General features: G+C 45.5%; 2 protein-coding genes across 3 annotated transcripts in view; one reads left to right on the forward strand and one right to left on the reverse strand.

The window, feature by feature from the left end:
• The window catches only part of MKRN2 (makorin ring finger protein 2), a 28,043-nt gene extending 21,835 nt beyond the window's left edge, over positions 1-6,208 (forward strand). The window contains exons 7-8 of the mRNA XM_030307438.2: positions 4,418-4,562; positions 4,735-6,208. Of these exons, the coding sequence (XP_030163298.1) occupies positions 4,418-4,562; positions 4,735-4,872 (283 nt within the window). The 3' untranslated portion in view covers positions 4,873-6,208. The remainder of the gene's footprint in view (positions 1-4,417; positions 4,563-4,734) is intronic.
• Positions 6,106-19,907, reverse strand: part of RAF1 (Raf-1 proto-oncogene, serine/threonine kinase) — an 84,461-nt gene continuing 70,659 nt past the window's right edge. For both annotated transcript variants that reach the window (XM_030307436.2, XM_030307437.1), the window contains 7 exons: positions 11,904-11,988; positions 10,982-11,158; positions 9,729-9,775; positions 8,158-8,276; positions 7,669-7,800; positions 7,391-7,525; positions 6,106-7,168 (listed from right to left, as the gene is read on the reverse strand). In XM_030307436.2, coding sequence (XP_030163296.1) covers positions 7,025-7,168; positions 7,391-7,525; positions 7,669-7,800; positions 8,158-8,276; positions 9,729-9,775; positions 10,982-11,158; positions 11,904-11,988 — 839 coding nt within the window. In that variant the 3' untranslated portion in view covers positions 6,106-7,024. The remainder of the gene's footprint in view (positions 7,169-7,390; positions 7,526-7,668; positions 7,801-8,157; positions 8,277-9,728; positions 9,776-10,981; positions 11,159-11,903; positions 11,989-19,907) is intronic.

Here is a 19,907-nt window from a genome sequence, read left to right on the forward strand (position 1 = left end):
AATCAGGAAATATGATGTCTCCAGGTATGTTGTTCTTTCTTAGGATTGCTTTGGCCATTGGGGGTCTTTGGTGGTTCCATACATATTTTGGGGTTGTTTGTCCTATTTCTGTGAAAAGTGCCATTGTAATTTTGATAGGGGTTGTTTTCAATCTGCAAATTGCTTTGGGCAGTGTAAACATTTTAATGGCATTTTTCCAATCCATGAGCATGGGATACTTCCCATTTATTTATGCCTTTGATTTCTTTCATTGTCTTAATAGTTTTTCAAGTGTACAAGTCTGTTTCACCTCCTCTGCTAAATTTAGTCCTAGGTATTTTATTCTTTTTGATGCAGTTGTAAATGGGGTTGTTTTCTTAATTTCACTTTGATAGTTCATTTAGTATATAGAAAGGCAGATGACTTTTTATAGGTTTTGCATCCTGCAACTTTACTGTATAAAGTATGAATATAACATTTACATATGTTAGAACCCAGCAAGGTAATATGATTTTTGCATTTGAAAACTCACATTTTTTTTAAGAGAAAAAGTTTATATTTACTCAGATAATTTACTATTTCCAGTGCTCTTTGATTTGGTTTATAATTCTTTCCAGTTGGTATAATTTACCTTCAGCCTCAAGGACTGCTTTTAACGTTTGTTGATGTGCTGGTGATGAATTTTTAGTTTTCTTTTTAGCTGAAATTGCATTTCTGTTCATTAAGGATATTTTCACTGAATATTGGTCTGATCAGTCCTATTTCCATCTTTGTCTCCTTTTGCAGTTAATACAGTTCTGGGTTAACAGTTTATTTTCTTTTTGTACTTTGCAAATATTGTTCTATTATATTCTGGCCTCTAGTTTCTGAGAAGTCAGTGGTCATTCACATTATGTCATTTCTCTAGGATTGCTTTCAAGATTGTCTCTTTATCTTGGTTTTCAACAGTTTGCTCTTTTGCCTGGGAATGGTTTTCTTCATATTGTACTATGGATTTTTCTCTGAATATGTAGGGTTTCATCATCCACCAAATTTAGGGAAATTTTGGCCATCAAATTTTTTCCCTGCCCTGTTTCTTCTTCTCCTGGGACTCTTAATTACATGTGATAGACTTTTTGATATTATCCTAGTAAGCATTGGGGTCTGTTCATTTCTTTCCAATTTTTTTTTTTAGTATTTATTTATTTTTGAGAAAGAGAACAGAGTACGAGCAGGGGAAGGGTAGAGAGAGAGGGAGACACAGAATCCGAAGCAGGCTCCAACCTGTCAGCATAAAGTCCAACATGGGGCTCGAACTCACGAACCGTGACATCATGACCTGGGTCGAAGTCAGACACTTAACTGAGCCCACCCAGGTGCCCCTTAAGCAACATTTCTAATCTCAATTCGTTTTAATTTTTTCTTTTAATATTTATTTTTGAGAGAGAGAGACAGCGTGAGCAGAAGGGACAGATAGAGGGAGACACAGAGTCTGAGACAGGCTCCAGGCTGTGAACTGTCAGCACAGAGCCCAATGCGGGGCTCGAACTCACAAACTGTGAGATCATGACCTGAGCCGAAGTCGGACGCTTAACCGACTGAGCCACCCAGGTGCCCCAAGTTTGTTTTTTAATCCTTGGTTAAGTTGCTGTGAGCCTGTTGCACTGATGTGTGGGCCAGCCATTTGTGCTGAGTTAACGTATAGTATTGGCATGCTTCCTCTCGTGTACTTTTCTGTGTGGGATTGCTTCCAGTGGATGATTTCCTCTCTTTCTGTTGGTCCTTCAGGCCCAAGAAACTGGATTTGACCCTGAAGGTTTAGACACCCAACATTGGCATGCTTGAGGCTAAAAGCTGTTTTTTCTAAAAAAAAAAAATGAGTCTTGACATTCTGTTCTTCCCAGTGCCTAATTTCTTGAAGGATCCTCCTGCTGCCTTCAGGTCTTTAAAAAAAATTTGTATTGCTAGTTATTTGCAGGAGGGTCAGGTCTGGTAGAAGTGTGCTTGGCTGTACTAAAGAGCGCCGTATGTCACCTTTTTTAATGGTTCCTTCAGATTGCCTGTCACTTACTTAGTAAAAGCTGGTCATTTTCCTGGTTTACCAGTTTCTGCGCCCCCCCCCCACCATGTGTTATATCTCCACCAGAGGGCAGGAGTGGCAAAGGTGGAGGGGCTGGACTATAGAAAGCAGCTGTGCTGGAGTTGGGAAATTCTCATGTTCTTGCTCTTTGGGTTGGTCTTGGCCTTAGTTTCTATTGATGGTGTTTCTATGTGTTCCACACACATTTAATGTGCACCTACTACAGGCCAGGCACCTTCAAGCTAAGCACCAATGGAGGACATCAAGCATAGATTAGTAAAGTAATTTCAATGAAAATTGCAGAAGGGCAATATTATTGCATGTTTTTTGGTGACAAATTCTTAATGAGAGTACCAAGCCACATGTCACAACAGAGAAAGCACTTGGATCCACCTGGGAGCATCAGGGAAAGCAGCATGGGGACCCTGAGCCATGAAGCATGAACAGCTATCTGTGTGTGTAGAGAGGGGAGGACAGAGTGGAATGACAGGGGTACAGAATGATACAAATGTGTCTGGGTAGCAGTGGCCCTGGGATTGAGAGAGGTGTGTAGAAGGATGTGGTAGGACCTACAGGGACAGATAGGCTGGAGTGGAATCTCGGGGGGTTGGGGGGGTGCAGAACAAGCGACACACCGTTGGGCACGCTCCTTGGTGGTAATGTGAAGAGGCTGGAACCTGGTGGGAGCGAGGCCAATTAAGAAATGACTGTGGCGGGTAGCAGAGGACAGCACCCCCAGGGGCTTTAGTAGTGTGGGGGCAGAAAGGATGGAGTGATTGGAGGCGTAACAATTGGGAGAGCTGAGAGCAAAGAGGCAGTCAGAGTGCACTGTCCTTGGTGACCAGGTAAGGCTGGGGGAGAAAAAAGCACAGTATTGGGGGGCAGGACTAGAGAATCACTTTTTGAACTTGAGTTTATTAAAGCCAGTGTCCAGCAGATTGGTGAGAACTCACTGCCTGAGCAGTCATTTGAAGATCTCAGAGCCTCAGGGGTGGAGGGTGACAGGTCTGTGCCCGCACCTCTGTACCTCTGCTTGGATCCCCTCCCCAGCCCGTGCTGGGGTCACACCTGGTAGGAGTAGATGCCCAGGCAAGCACGGCACGCCGTCCTTCACTGGACATTTGTTAGGGGGCTTTCTCTGTGCCGCTCTGAGGTCTCAGAGACCCTCACCACCAGTCTCTGGCATCCTCTTGTCTGAGAAGACAGACAGACACTGGTGTCAAGAGTCTCCCTTCTTTGTTATCAGCCACTGTCACATACCCCACCTGCCCCTGGTAGCAGTAGCCTGCCCTTTCTGTGATGATCTTGCTTTCTCTTCCCTTCCTCAGGACTCCCAGATGCCCTCTTGCCTTTTTGGGCATCTTCACCCCTTCTTCACCATGGGATCATTTGATTATAAGCCAAATTTCCTGTAAGCAAGAAGAAATAAGAATTTTCTGGTGGTTGTGTTTTTCCTGAGGAACAGGTGTTCTTAATGTAGGGATCTGTGGGTAGAATTTGAAGATGGGGGGGAAGGGGGATGAACTTTTTGCTGTGTTTTTTAGACCTGTGTATTTCATTTTATCCATTTTTTTTTTAAATTTTTTTTCAACGTTTATTTATTTTTGGGACAGAGAGAGACAGAGCATGAACGGGGGAGGGGCAGAGAGAGAGGGAGACACAGAATCGGAAACAGGCTCCAGGCTCTGAGCCATCAGCCCAGAGCCCGACGCGGGGCTCGAACTCACGGACCGCGAGATCGTGACCTGGCTGAAGTCAGACGCTTAACCGACTGCGCCACTGAGGCGCCCCTCATTTTATCCATTTTAAAAACTTTCCTGAGAAGGGGTCCGTAAAGTTAACATAACAGAGTTAAGAAGCCCTGCTTTAGATCTAGAGGGTGGGGACCAAGGAAAATTGGAGTGAGACCTCTAACTTTGGGCAGCTGCTGAAATTCACTGCTTTTCCTGTGCCTCCTAAGTCAAGGCTCCTGGGGTCACATTGACATCATTGCTGGCTAGGAGGAAGGGAAATTTCCCTGGGTGGTGCTGCTATTGGGACTTTGAGCTGAGGCAAGTAGCCCAGCTTCAGAACCTTGGAGCCCTGACAACCGGCTCAGAGCAGCCATCAGGTTGTCCTCCCCCGAATGCCTGAGTACTGCAAGCTCAAAACAGTGAAGTCCCCCGTGCAAGTTCAATTCTGTGTGAGGCCACATGTCACAATGGCAACACTATCCAACTTGGAAATCAGCATCCTAACCTCACGGAGCCTCAGTTTCCCCACCTATGAAGTAAGGCTCATCTAGCTCTGGCATTGTGGGCAGGGACGGAGGAAAGCCTTGGTTCTTCTGGGGCCCAGGCTCTCCCACAATCCTGTTGACTTTTTCTTTCTGCTTTTCAGGAAAAAAGCTTGTAAATACTTTGAGCAAGGCAAAGGGACCTGCCCATTTGGAAGCAAATGCCTTTACCGCCATGCTTACCCTGACGGGCGGCTGGCAGAGCCTGAGAAACCTCGGAAGCAGCTCAGTTCTGAGGGCACTGTGAGGGTAAGGACTTTGACGTCTCTGTCAAGGACACTTACATGGTGGCATTTCCGGGTACTGGTGCTTTCCCTAATAGCTTTGGTACCAGGGAACGGGGTGAGCAAAAGAAAAACAGCATCTGGCCTTCACGTTACCACTAATAACCACCAGGCATGTTTGCTGGCTCTTTTTGCAGTTCTTTAATTCAGTGCGTCTCTGGGATTTCATTGAGAACCGAGAAAGCCGGCATGTCCCCAATACTGAAGACGTTGACATGACAGAGCTTGGGGACCTCTTCATGCACCTGTCTGGAGTGGAGTCGTCAGAACCCTAAGGAGTAGCCAGTTACCCCTGTACCTTGGGCTCTGCCGGCCAAGCCTTCCCAAGCTAGGGCGTGCGGAGCTTCCTTCACTGCAGCCTGAGCTGCACCTGACCTTGGTCTCATCCACTCCATTATTACAGCCGTGGGAGGAGTGAAGGATATAAAATAGCCCAACAAGTATATGGAATCGCTACTTTTATAGTTGATCTCTTTAGTTGCATCTCAAGCTCCTCAGAGGGACCAGCTGACCAGCCAGATGGGAGTTTTGATTGATTGCTTTTAAAAGCAACCTGGCTCCTATCCTTGAGCTTTAGCTCCCTAGAAACAGTCACCGTGCAGATTCGTTTTTCTTAACCAAGTATTCCTCACCCTTATAAAACGATTCCTCTCTAGTCGATTTCCCTAGTGTACTTAGTGTGTAGTCAAAACTGTTTCTTGAAAAGCTCTGTATAAATCAACAAGTGGGCACCACACACCTTAGCCTAAAACTTGTGCTCTTCAGTGTCCCAAATCAGAGCAGGAGTCCCGTTGCTGTGTGTTCAATAAATTCCCTGTAAGGAGGGGGCTCTTGAAGTAGCAGGCAGTGTAGGGCAGAGGTATGGCCCCTCGTTTCTGGTTGGTGTTGGGGCCACGTGCTCCAGGGATACACGTCCCTGGCTGTCACCGGTGGGCTTTCCTGGGGCTCTCTTTGGGCTCATGCCCCAGGGGTAGTTTTACTGAGGGTCAACACACACACACACGTGCTCTAACGTGTGGCCCCTGCTCAAAGCCACGTGTTCTGTCTGTAAGCCTGGCTTTGATCTGAACTTTTAGTAAGAAGTGAAATGGCACGCAGCAGTTTCTGGTTCTGACCCAGCAGTGGTCCTAAACAGAACAAGTCCTCTGTCATCAGTTGTGACTTTAATTGAAGGAACATAACTTTGTGAATCAGAACAAATTCACCCCAGGCCTGAATTAATCTATTTTTATAAATAGGTATAGATACCAAATATTTTATAAAATGCATTAAAGTGTAGGTAGAAAAAGGTTTACTCTTACCTGAGTTTAGAACGCTTGCTTTTTCCATTTTTTTGTAGTTAACTCTTTAGTGAAGGGTGACAGCACAAAGACTGAATTAGATTCCTTCGCAGCAGAGGCTCTGGGCCTGTTTCCTGCTGCTTGAGTTCCTGCTCCAGGAGGGATGAACAAATGGGAGAGTTCAAGCTGTAAGCTCAGTATTTAAAAGGAAGAAACAGCCATTAAACCTACATTTAATTTATTTTATTAAAATAACATAATTGAACCATCAGATAACTGTATTTTGTCAGGCGCAATAAAAACAAAATTAAAACCCAAATCATCAAGAAAACCTGTATTCCTGGCTTCCTTGCATACACATGATGTGACTAAAGAGAAAGGCTGGCCCGGCGGCCCCGCCCCATAGGGGCAGCTCCTGGAAGACAGATTCAGCATGATGGAAGACTGCTCCCTGAGAGGGCGGAGACTGGGAGGGGCAGGCCAAACGCCTCTTCGGAAAACCGTCCCAATGCACTGGAGACCTCCAAGGAAAGGAAGTGCCCCCGAAGTCAAGGTCCATAGTTCCATAGTACCAACGCAGGTTCCTTCAGGCGGCCGTCGTCTCGACAGTCCTGGGCTGTTTGGTGCGTTATGTGCAAAACTACCTGTTTGGCGCCATACCACTAGCTCTGAAGAACGGTCCTTCCGTGACAAGCATTCCACATAGGAGCTGATGCCCCAAATCCACATGTCCACATCAGGGCTGGTTTGTCTGCTACCTTCGTTTCCCCTCTGAGTGCTTTTTCTTGCCCTAAAAATACTCATTTAGCCAATAGCTGGGGCCCCAGATCATGTATTGCCAACTGTAGCCACTGGTGCATCTGGAGAAGGCTTGGCTCATGAGCGTGGGGGGGGGGGGGGGGGGGCGGGGGAGAGATGCAGGGAGGGAGCAGGACAAACCAGCATTGCAAATGGCTTCCCTCTCCCAGGGCCAGAAAGGGTAGAAAAGAAGGCAACATGAAGTTAAGGCCCTGTGAGTAGTCTAGAAGGTCCTTAGCAGCAGCTTCTCTGAAAATGAGCTCTCTGCCTCCATCAAAAGGGAGGAGAAAGGTGGTGCCTGCTGACTTCCCTTCCTCCCCTGGTGGCCTGAGTGCAGGTGCAAAGTCAGCTAGAAGACAGGCAGTCTAGGGGATGTGGTCAACGTGCAGGCGTTGATATCCTCAGTGTGGGCCGCCCGGTGCAGGGATGGCTCAGAAGCACTCCGGTTGATTTTCGGCAGAGAGTGTTGGAGAAGCTCGATGGAAGACAGGATCTAAAATGAAGCAGTGTCATTAGGTGGGTTTGGTGTCACAGCAGCAGCAGCAGCAGCAGCTCTCGGTGAGGAGTCCAAACACGGGCCCTTGTCCCCACCCCACCTGCAGCATCTGGTGCAGAACACGAGCCCTGTCCTATAGAAAACCCACACCTCCCTCCTCATTTCTGTCATTAGGAATTTCTGCTGGAATCCGTTCCCACCCCTTGAGCTGAGTCTTACCTGGGGAAAAAGAGGCCTCTCTTCCTTAACCTTCTTCACACAGTCAGCTACAAGCCTCTTCATTGCTTTGGGGCAGTTCTTATATAGCTTACTGAGGTCTGGGGAGGCATATCCTCGGCCCACCATGAAGATGATCTAAGAGGAAGGAAACCGTTGAGGGACTGGGTGGAGGCACAACAGAGACAGCAACTTCTGAACCTCCTGCTCACACTGGCAGGAGGCCCAGGGCCTTCCACAGCTGAATCTGGATCTGCAGCAGCCAGCAACAGTGCACGTACCTGGTCGCGGTTATTGATGTGGGAGTAAGGAAGCTCCCCTGTCATGAGCTCATAGAGCACAATGCCGTAGGAGTAGACATCAGACTGGAAGCTGAATGGGTTATTATCCTGCATTCGGATCACCTCGGGGGCCTACAGGGACAAAATGCATTCGTTCATCACCATGTGGGCCCCACAGACATCCAGATGCCAGGCTGTCCCTTCCCCTGGATATAAGACAGTCCTTTCCTCAGTTCTGCACTTCTTCCCCGCTCGGGCTCACACAAGCTCGGGAAGCCTAGTCTCTGGTACCCAGCACCGATGCCTCAGTATGGTTCTGATCACTAGCTTCCAGAAAACCCAAATTTGCCTCAGGCTGTCTGACGTCACTGAAGGCCTCACTGAGGTATCTGGACTTCCAGGAAAATGTCGAGAAATGTAAGTTTACACACAGACCTCCGGGGTACCCCTTCCACCTGCACTCTGCTAGGGGGAGCCTCGCCTCCTCACCATCCACAGGACAGAGCCAGTGGGTTGTTCGACCTGCTGAGAACCGCTCCAGCGCGACTTTACTGTTGCCAAACCAAAATCTCCAATTTTCACCGTCAGGCCTTCATGGAGAAATATATCTCAATGCTTGTTAAGGACTCTGGTTTCAAAAGAACGGTCAAGTTAATTTTAAACCACTTCCCAAAGGTCTGAAGAGCAGACCATCTCTCTGCTCTGCGCCCCGCCCCTCCCCTCCCCTCTGACTGCCCCAGCCTCCTTTGCACTGATTTGCTTGGATTTCTACAGTTTTAAAAAGTGCTTCCAAACTGCCTTTCTTCCATGAGGCATGTAGCAGTTGCTCAGGGCGGCAGATTATTTGGCTCCAGCCAAAAATCAGGCTATTTCCCCCTGCTGCTTCTCCCCATTTACACATCTAGGTGCCAGGTCCCTGGCCTTCTGACCTTCCCATATAACAAGGGAATCTTAAACCCGAAGATTTCTCTGAGAACAGGCTGCCATCTGCAGCTTCTTACCAGAAGCCAAGTGTGATGGCTTACATTGGTTTCTGCCTGGTGTGTGCCCTCAAATGACAAACGTGTGAATAACAATTCAGCATTCACTAAGCACTGAATGCTGTCCAAAGAAATCTCTCACTAGAATAGGTACCACTGGGTGACTTCACATCAGGACCAAACTCCCCTCATTTCTGGGTAAAGAGGTCAGGCACAAGGTGACTTGTGATCTGCCAATGCCCAGTAATACATACCACCATCAAATCTGTGGTGTCTGCTTTCATGGCATAACGTATCACTCCCAAAAACCCACCGTTAAAAGGTATCTCATAGGGGCGCTTGGGTGGCTCAGTCAGTTAAACGTCTGACTTTGGCTCAGGTCATGATCTCACGGTTCGTGAGCTCGAGTCCCATGTCAGGCTCTGTGCTGACAGCTCAGAGCCTGGAGCCTGCTTCGGATCCTGGGTCTCCCTCTCTCTCTGCCCCTTCCCCGCTTGTGTTCTCTTTCAGTCTCTCAAAAATGAATGTTAAAAAAAAAGTATCTCATGCCTCAGACATGTGGCCCAAATAGGCCATGTCCCATAATCCAACTCAACACAACTGTAGTGCCTCTCACTGGCCAAGAAGCAGAGCAAGGCTGTAACGCTACACACTCCTCTCCAAGACACAGGCTGCAGGTGGGAGGCAGATGTATAAAGGTTATGTTTCCTGCCCCACAGCATGAAAACTCTCCAATCTTTATTCCCCTTCTATAAAAACATACTAAGTCTCAGAAAGAGGAAGGGCTGGTTCCAACAGTGAGTGACCTAGTGAGCGCTTTGACAATCTTGCAACATCTGGCCTTCAGCTCCCTTCTGACCAGACACACATGGTCCACACGCTAGGGATGAACATGACAGACAAAAGCCCCATTCCTCCAAGCTAAATTTAGTAACAAACAGCATAATAAAACTTGCAAGCATAACCCAAACACCTATCTCCTGTGGAAAACTTTCCAAAATCACTTTTACTGAGATAAGCTTTAAAAAGTTTCTCTTCGGTTTTTCTAAATTTAGAAATGAAATAACCATCAAAGGATACTGTTGGATTTCATGTCTCTGTGGATGATATTCTTTGCATGCAAATAGCTGTGAAGGGAAAAAATCTATTAAAACCAGTTATCTAAGAGACATGGGTAGAAAGCAGCTTCACATGACAGCTAGGAAGGAAGCCACCTGGCTGCCTGATGCCCAACGAGGGCTACATGCAGGAACTGGTGGTGTGCGGATGCAGGCCAGGCCACATTGCGTGTTACCCGGAGGTGAGGTCAGAGCACAAGTGGGACGACTCTTTAAGCATCAGTTCTACTCAAAAAGTAATTCTGACAACCTGAATGTCCATCAACTAATGAATGCATAAATGAAACATGGCCCACCCGTACAAACGCAGTCTTATTTGGCTACAGAAGGAATAAAGTGATACGTGCTACAATGTGGATGAACCCCTCAAAACTGTTAGGCTAAGTCGAGTCAGACACAAAAGACCTCATTTTCTATCTTGACGATTGTTCTAAAATTACACATTCAGTCTACACAACTCAATGTACTAAAAAACCACTGAGTTGTACACATTTAAAGGGTGAATTTTATAATCTGTGGATTATATCTATAATTTTTTTCTAAAAGGTAATTTTATTTCTTAATTCCGTATGGATTTTAAAAAGCAGAACATGAGATTTTACATGGCACCTGCAAGCGCCGCTTTAGCTTACGCCTCCAGACATGTAGTGCTATGAGTTCTCACTCTCCCACTAAGGGATAAATTAGAGGAAAAGTGTGACATACACACACACACACACCACACGCCACAACCCCCTTTGACAGAGAGATGTGTTCAAGCAGAGATTCAAACAGGTAGTGTTTCATGGAGGCACAAGGGAGGACTTTTCAGCCTTCCCTAAAAGGAAAATAAATTATCCAAAAACATCCGCTCAGACCCTCGTGTGCAACAAGCGCGCTGCACATGGGCCACACCTGAGACCGCACACTTGTAGAGGACAGTGCACGGCTGTCTGGGCAGAAGGTACTGAGCCCACACTACTGAGCTCTTGGGGGTCTGGGTGAATTCTCAGGGAAGTGGTTTCAACCTGAATCTGAGCCTCTAGGGGAGCAGCCTCAGCTCAGACGAAGAACCTGGAGCTCTCATTCCTTCAGCCCACACCAGAGGCTGACTTTCAGCTGTGCAACATCACAGAAATCACGTAGGAGACTTGGCTTTTTGCTAACCCAGGTTCCGATTCAGGGCAGGTTGATACCTGGACCCCCGACTTTCTAGTCGACAAGCCATCTACTCACTCCATTCCCTGAGCAGTCTGGCGGGCGATGTCAATCAACTGGAACATCTGGAACTTAGTCTCCTGGACATGCAGGTGTTTGTAGAGGCTGCTGCCCTCGCACCACTGGGTCACAATTGCCAGGTTGTCCTTTGTCATGTAGCCCATGAAGAGCAGGATGTTCACGTGCCGTGTTTTGCTGGAGGAGGGAGGAGAAAAAAGTCTCTGAATTTTCTGAATCTTCTGTTGCTGCGGAACAGAGAGATGTACTCTGTTTTCCCACCGACACGGGATCCTGAGTGTCCTCAATGCCACCATGCTTACAATCTGGGTGGTTGGCAAAGCACACACAAGCCTGCTGATAATTGAGTTGGGGTTGTGACAAAGGACCCCTCAGTGCTAGCCTTCAGAGAGAGGACATTCTCATTGTACATGATTCCTCCCACAGGGGGTCACAAGAAACCCTCGTCTGGGGAATCCATCATTATTCACCCTATTCCTATAGGTCTAAACAATGACTCAAAGGTTTTGAAGTCCAAAAGAAAGCAAATTGGCTATAAAGAGTTCTTGGAAATAAACGTGAAAACAGAACCTATTTCTCACTATCTCAAACCAGAACCCAGAGAAGAACCTGGGCTACTGTGTGTGGTGTGCCCAGAGACCTGAAGCAGTAGAGGGGGGTATGCTCATCAAAGAGGGCTCTTCTAAAGGTCTGACAACCCCGTAAGCTGGAAGGAAACCTCCCATGCATTCCCTTTCACTTGTAAGGAAGGAGTTTCCACCGCAAGACTCCGCAGTGAACACTCACTAACCACCAGTCCTGGCCATAGGCCCTCAGAGACAGGTCCGTGCCATGCGGCCCGCTTATCTGCAGTTGACACACCACCACCCACACCCGTCCCCTGCTGCTCCAGAGAGGCCGGAAAGGCTAGCTTTCTACTCACCGTAGGACAGCCACCTCATTCCTGAAGGCCTGGAACTGCTCTGGCGTGGGGTCGACAACTTTCAGAATTTTCACTGCAACATCTCCTGCAAATTATAGTCAGTACGATCAGCTGAATGAGCTTACTTTGTTATTTTTCACATACCCTAGTCCTGAGAAAGAGTGAATCACTTATTCAGATATCATGTGCCTACACAAGTGGAATAGGCAAATTTCCAAATTATTCAAGTACTTGAAAAAAGTTAAGTATATTATACTACTATCCTTTAAATACCACCACACACGCCTTGAATATGGGTTTGGTTTAAACTCTTCCTATCAAGCCTGGCATCCCCAGTGTGACTGGGGAATAGGTGAAAACCTGGGCCTGTGAGGGCCGCACTGGCAGGTGAAATGGAATGGCCAGCAGATACAGGAGTTTTGGGGCCAGAAGGCTGGTGCCAGCAAACAGGCCATTTGGCAAGCAGTTGATGCCAAACTCAGCAGCCACATTCTAATGAGACCCGAGATGGTCCCTTGTACACAAAGACACATATAGAAATTAAGCTTCTTTGCCTTTAATACCATGAAGAAGCAATCCTAATGATTAATATTGATTGCTTACTACGCCCTTGCGCCACATGTGCCTTCACAGGCATTGTCACCTTTAATCCTCATAGTTGCCCTGTGATGTAAATACTGTTATCCTCATTTTACAGGGAACAGAGAAGCGTAGTCAACTCTCCAACGTCATTTAACCAAAACACAAAAGTGCTGGAGCCAGGATTAGAATGCCAGTCTGACTCCAACGGCTGCCCTTCTAACTTCCATACTGACAACAGACTGTCAATCACTATGAGCCTCTTTACTTAACTTTAGAAACATCTAGAGATTAACTCTATATGTGCTACTGATTTAGAAGGCACTTTCAGAAATGTTTCTACACTGTAACGGTCATTTTAATAAATTACATGAAACCCTATTAGGACCTCAGATTTTCTTGGCAAATGAATTTATCAAAACATAGCCTTCTGGGTAGCTCTTTCTGCCCACGCGTCCTGTCCCTGTGCTTTAATAAAGTCACCTTAAAAACAAACAAAACCATAGCCTTCTGGTGATCAAATAAAGGAGTTGGTTGATGGCACCTTGGAGGTAACAGAATTCCTCCACTTATCAAGCATGCCCCCTTGGCAGCACCCCTGTGCAGCCTCTGTGGGAGCATTCCTCACTTCACTGGAGTACCAACTGGTAAGGACATGGGTTTTAAAAAAATTTTATCTTTTTTTTTTAATTTGAAAGAGGGCACACATGCGAGCAAGCGGGAAGGGGGTGGGGGTGAGGGGGGCTCAATCCCACAACCCTGGGATCATGACATGAGCCAAAATCAAGACTCAGACACTCAACCAACTAAGCCACCCAGGCGCCCCAAAGAGATGGTTCTTATGGCAGGTCCCGAACTGTTGTCCTGTCGTCATCTCTGGTTTTATCATCCAAAGCTAAAGTCCCCACCTAACAGTAGGGGCTCATCCACTTCACTGGCACATGTATTTCCCGAGGACCCAGGGCTGCCTCTTGGGAGACGCATTCTGCAGTCACAGCTGCCTTCTCTCCAGGAAGATGGAGCTGGTAAACCATGCAGCTCCATTTAAGCTCCTTATGACTGAGGAGGAGGATAAGAGTCTCCTGCAGAACTGCTCATTCTGGAGCAATCTGAGCCAAGATAAGAATGCTGGGCGTGAGGGACAAAGACAAAATCTGTTTGCAGAGAGGATGGAGAAAGGTTTCCTGAAACAAATGGGATATATGCCAAGGGAAGGATTTTACTAAGTGGGACAGGCTGTTCCAAACTACATAGGTCAGGAACAAAGGTAAGGTAAGGGGGAAGAAGGAAACAGGAGCTGTGCTTGGTGAACTCTGATGTGTGACCTGGGCCCCTGCAGTCTACAACAGAGGCCAGGGAGGAAGGAGTCCTGGCCCAAGAGCCCTGTATCTGCAGACAAAATACAAGGACAGCAGTGACAGTGGGGACAGAAAGGAAGGGGTGAAGGCAAGAAACTCCAGGAAGGTGGGCTGATCTGACGTGGCAGTCAACTGAGTGGTGGGGCCAGGAGATGACACTGCTGTTGGCCCAGGCACTGGACAAGGCTTGAGAGGGATAGGCCAGGGTGGGTGGAGGAAGGCTTGGGGAGATGCTGGATGGGCCCTCAGGACGGTTTGCTCCTTGGGACCTTACTAGTTCACAAGTCTAGTTTTACAAGACCTTCCCTTTTTTATAGCTCTCCAAGGGGCATGTTCCAGTTGTCACTGAACTCACCTTTCGTATCACCCATTTTGGACCTGATCATAATGTAACCTCAGAGCTCGGAAGATTCACCAGCAGCCAAAGCCCGCTGAGAGTGACTCATTCTGACCTTGCAGTCAGCTGAATGTCCTCCACCTCCAGCCTCTACTTTTTGGCCCAGTGAGCAGACTTATTATCCCTGTTCAGAGTTCATAGTCTCTTTGTTCCATCACCACAGCCAGTTCAAATCCTCTCCTCTTTCCAAATCCTATTACCCAAATCAGCACTACAATTCCATGTAAGTCATCCACTATACCCGCGCCTTCATGCAAGTCACGGGTTGGAAGACTGAACAGGGCTGAACCAAAGTCAAAACCCTACGATGCCTGAAAGGACCCATCTGCCTTCCAGCTCGTGGTTAGCAGTTAAGATAACAAGAGTATATATGCAATTTCTTACTGAAACCCAGAGACTATATACTACAGCATTCCCTCACTTTCATGCAAATACTCCTAGCGTTGCCATGACAGGGATTCAGTCTGCTAGGAGCAATGGGCAAACATTATAGGAAAACAATTATAAAGAATTGTTTTCTACTAGTAGGACTGCCTCGAACTGGAACAAGTTCTCCAGTAACCAGCTCCCTCACCAGCATTCTGAATTTCAGGCTAAGACTGGCCAAGTCTCCTGAAGGTCTTGCACAATCTGAGACCCTATATTCACCCAAAAATGATATCTAAAGTCTTTACGGGGCCCTACCACTCCCCATCCCTGGACTGCACTATCAGCCTCCCTGAGTTCCTCAAACAGGTCAGGTGAATGGCCCAATTCACAGCCCCCCTTGCTGCTTCCCCAGGTTATCTGCCCACTCTCAAGCATCATGCAAATGCTACTTCTTCAGCAGAGTCCTTCCCTACTAACCCACCAAAACCTGTGCACAGGGACTGCCACTCCCTACCTGCTTTCCTCCCTTTTTCCTCGTTAGCAATTATAACATACTATATACTTTGGTTGGTTATTGTCCCCACCAGAATAGAAACTCCATAAGAGAAAGAATTTTCATCTGTTTTGTTCACTGCTTCAGTTGTAGCAGCTAAAAGAATGCTTGGTATTAGAAGAATATATTCAGGAAACACCGATAAAGAAATGAATGAATTCTAAGATGCAACTGTCAGCAAGGCATGTTATGAACTGACAAGCTGTCTCAAGCTCTGGAGTGGAAGTAGGGACAGCCTCTGGCACAGAATACTAGTTGCTGAATGACCCAGCTGCTCCCAGCACAGGTCAAGAATCCACTGCTGGCAGGGAAGCGGAGACTCAGTACCCAGCCTGAAGCCTCCAGGTGTGCACAATTAGGTCTGGGCCCAAAACAAAGGCTGCTCTCCAACTTGCCCTGACAGTCTCAGGACCAAGTATACCATTCAAGTCCACCTCTCCAGCACTCCATGCAACAGGCATTTAGTAGTACTGCTTATTACTAATCTCTTCTTTTGAACATGTTTCTAAGAGGAGTATAAAAAATTGTATGTACTGGGGCACCCGGGTGACTCTGTGGGTTAAAAGCATCTGACTCCTGATTTCAGCTCAGGTCATGACCTCGCAGTTCATGGGGTTGAGCCCTGTGTTGGGCTCTGCGCTGGCAGCGTGGAGCCTGCTTGGGATTCTTTCTCTCCCTCTCTCTCTGCGCCCCCCTCTCCCCCCTGGCTCAAGCTCTTTCTCTCTCAAAATAAATAAATATCACACAAAAAAAATTTTTTTAATATATAGTATTAACCTTTCTGGAATTATCCACATACCCTTATAGCTGGCAATCTTAGCACATATAAAGAATGGTATTTATTTCCTTTAGCACGTAATATAAATGACGAAGGTAAACAGCCAAGGAACATTTTATGGAGGGTAGTCCAAAACAACTACACCAAGTAGGTATTTTTTTTTTTTTTACTTTTTCAAAGTTTACTTATTTATTTGAGATAGAGTGTGAGCTTGAGCCAGGAAGGGTAGAGAGAGGGAGAGAGAAAGAATCCCAAGTAGACCCCACATTGCCAGCACAGAGCCCAACGTGTGGTTCAAACTCACCGTGAGATCATGACCAGAACCAAAATCCTGTGTCAGATGCTTATTTTTCATGACACTAAAACTTCTTACTTTCCCTTAATAGTAAAGTCAGAGAGAGGTAAAGGTAGTACAAATGAGTTAAGACACATTCCTGTTGGTTATCATGTTTTTAATAAGGTGTTGGTATCTCGTTCAGCTACCACTGAAGAAGAAAACTATTATCAGTTGGTAAATCTGGAATGTTTTTACCTTTTTAAATGTCTGTTTCTTGTTTTAACTATTTAGGGTTGTCTAAAACCTAATATATACATCCCTGCTTTCTAGAACACAATGGAATGAACACCACTCTGTTCTTCTGATTCAAAATTAGCCTCAGCGTTAGGATGGGATGGGCACCCATACATGGATTCCACCAGGCTGGTAGCCTCACACTAAGCAGCCCAAGCCTGAGAGGGTTTGCTGCCTTCTCATCATGCCATCAGTGACTATCCCGGCTGCCATCAGTCCTGCTGTCTGCATCCCCTTCAATGGGTTATGATGTGCAAAGGCTGGCAAATCAGATCCCAAATTTACACTCTGTGTGTGCACCCAAGGGTGCACTTACTTAACACAAAGTAAGTGAGCTTTTAGTTCATGGATCTGAGGTCTCCATCTTGGCTGCTCTGAGGTCCTCTACTTTCACAGCTGCTAGGCAGAATAAAAACTTTTAAAAATCATCACCACTGTAATTCCTAAGAAACTGATTAAACATTATATAACAGATACCAGGAAAGCAGCAGCAGCAGCCGCAGCCACACCAGCAACAACCCCCCCCCCACACACACACACACAAAGTATAGCACAAACAATACAGAAATTATGATTTCCCTGACCCTCTCATTTTATTTCTTCATTCACAGACAATGGCTTTGTTTCCTGGGGGGCTGACACAAAAAGTCCACTGCTCCTTACTCCTATGACTTTTGAAACACTTATCTTAGAAAAAAATTGAGCCTTAAAAGTATTAGACATGTTATCTGCATTCTAATGGAAGTAACACTGTATCAAATAACATTTCCTTACCATAGTCCAAAAGCTCACAGAATCTAGAGAAAACACAAGCTCATAGGCAGTACTGTGCCGAATGTAAGTAATGCTTTGAAAAATTATGAATCCCCCCCACAAAGTGCTCAACAAGAGGAAACTTAAATTTGAGCACCCCTTAACTACATTTATTGGCTTTCAGCTGATGCTTTAAAATGTGGTATAAAAATGATTTAGTGCTAATGGAAGCATTAAAAGCAATATTCACTGCTCCATCTCCTACAATTACCAGCAGCTATGTGTCAGATACAAGAACTAAGCATTGTATCCCACAAAACTGTTCTTCTTCCATAGGACTATACCACCAAAATAAAAGCTTTTGTGCAGCAAAGGAAACTATCAACAAAACAAAAAGAAAACCTACCGAATGGGAGAAGGTATTCACAAATGCAGTAAGGGGTTAATATCCAAAATATATGAAGAACTCACACAACTCAACACCAAAAGGGCAATCTGATTTAAAAACGGACAGAGGATCAGGGGCGCCTGGGGGGGTCAGTCGGTTAAGCGTCCAACTTCGGCTCAGGTCACGATCTCATGGTTCATGGGTTCGAGTCCCACGTCGGGCTCTGTGCCTGCTTCAGATTTTCTCTCTCTCTCTCTCTGCCCCTCTCCTGTTCACACTCTCACTTTCTCTCAAAAATAAACATTAAATTTTTTTTTTTTAAATGGACAGAGGATCTGAATAGACTTTTCTCCAAAGAAGTTATATAACAGGCTAACAAGTACATGAAAAGGTGCTCAATATCACTAGTTATCAGGGAGATGCAGATCAAAACCACAAATGGGGTATCACCTCACACCTGTCAGAATGGCTAGTATCAAAAAGACAAATAACAAGTGTTGGCGAGGATGTGGAATCAAAGGAGCCCTCGTGCACAGTATATAGGAATGTAAATTGTGCAGCCACTATGAAAAACAGTAAAAAGGTTCCTCAAAAATTTAAAAATAGGGGGCGCCTGGGGTGGCTCAGTCAGTTAAACGTCCAACTCTTGATTTCAGCTGAGGTCATGATCTCACATTCATGAGTTCAAGCCACACATCAGGCTCTGCACTGAGTGCAGAACCCTGCTTGGGATTCTCTTTCTCCCTCTCTCTGCCCCTCCCCTACCTGCATGCACATTTTCTCTTTCTCTCTCTCAAAATAAGTACATAAACTAAAAATTAAAAATAGAACTACCATAAGATCCAGTAATTATACTGCTAGGTATTTACCCAAAGAAGATAAAAACGCTAACTTGAAAAGATACCTGCACTCCCATGTTTACAGCAGCCATTATTTACAATAGCCAAGGAATGGAAGCTGCTTAAGTGTCCATTAATAGATAAATAAAGATGTGGTATATTTACACAGTGGAACAATTACATAGCCATTAAAAAAAAAAAAAAACAACAACCTCAGATCTGGCCATTTACAACAACATGGATGTAGGACCTACAGGGCATGATGCTAAGTGAAGTCAAGTCAGAGAAAGACAAGTACCATATGATCTCTCTTATGTGTGGAATCTAAAAAGTAAAAGTTTACAAAGAACAAAAAAAGCAGAAGTAGACTCATAAATACAGAGAACTGGTGGTTGCCAGAGGGAGGAGGGTGGGGGCATGGGAAAAATAGGTGAAGGGGATTAAGTACAAACTTCCAGTTGTAAGTAAGCCTCAGACAAAAAGTACAGCATTGGGAATATAGTCAATAATGTCCTAATAATACTGTATGGTGACAGATGGTAACTATATTTAGTGTTGTGAGCATCATATACAGAATTTTCAAATTAGTAAGTTGTACACTTGAAACTAATATACCATTGTATGTCAACTATATTTCAATAATAAAAGACTTCAAATTGTTTTCTTCTTTTCTGAAGGAATCGCCAAGATATTTATGACACCTATTTGGGAAATATTCCACAACAGCATAAATTTCTCTGGGACCCAGGAGGCATGCCAGTAGTACATTGGATACAATTTTCAAAGGAAAAGGAATCAAATATTCAGTCCTGTGACAGTTGCCTTAAAGAATGAGAAATTTATTGGGGTGCCTGGGTGGCTCAGTCGGTCAAGCGTCCAACTTTGGCTCAGGTCGTGATCTTAGTCTGTGGGTTTGAGTCCCGCGATGGACTCTGCTGACAGCTTGGAGCCTGAAGCCTGCTTTGGATTCTGTGTCTCCCTTTCTCCCCCCTCCCCAATATGCACTCTGTCTTGCTCTCAAAAATAAATATGCTTAAAAAAAAAAATGAGAAATTTATCAGATGATTATAGTTACAAATGGCAAACCCATATACTAATTAACATAAGGTACTCAAAAGATGGAGGGATCTCAATTTTCAACACCTTGAATTTTAATGCTCCATTCATGTGATGGTCTTAATTTCTCTCAATCTCTGCCCCTTTATATATAAAAATAAATATGATACCATCCAAACTGGAAACATAAGTACCTAGTCATTTTAGGGGTTTGTTTTGTTGTTACTGTCTGCTTCATTAAAATTTGAATTTAGAAGGATGCCTTTTTGGGAAGAAGTAGCATTCTCAAGAAAGTATTCCCTATACTTGCGGACATCCTAAAGCCAGAGGCATTAAAACTCTGAGGGAGAAATGTTAAGTACG

Source organism: Lynx canadensis, chromosome A2 (genome assembly GCF_007474595.2).
Source record: "Lynx canadensis isolate LIC74 chromosome A2, mLynCan4.pri.v2, whole genome shotgun sequence".
Lineage (NCBI taxonomy): Eukaryota > Metazoa > Chordata > Mammalia > Carnivora > Felidae > Lynx > Lynx canadensis.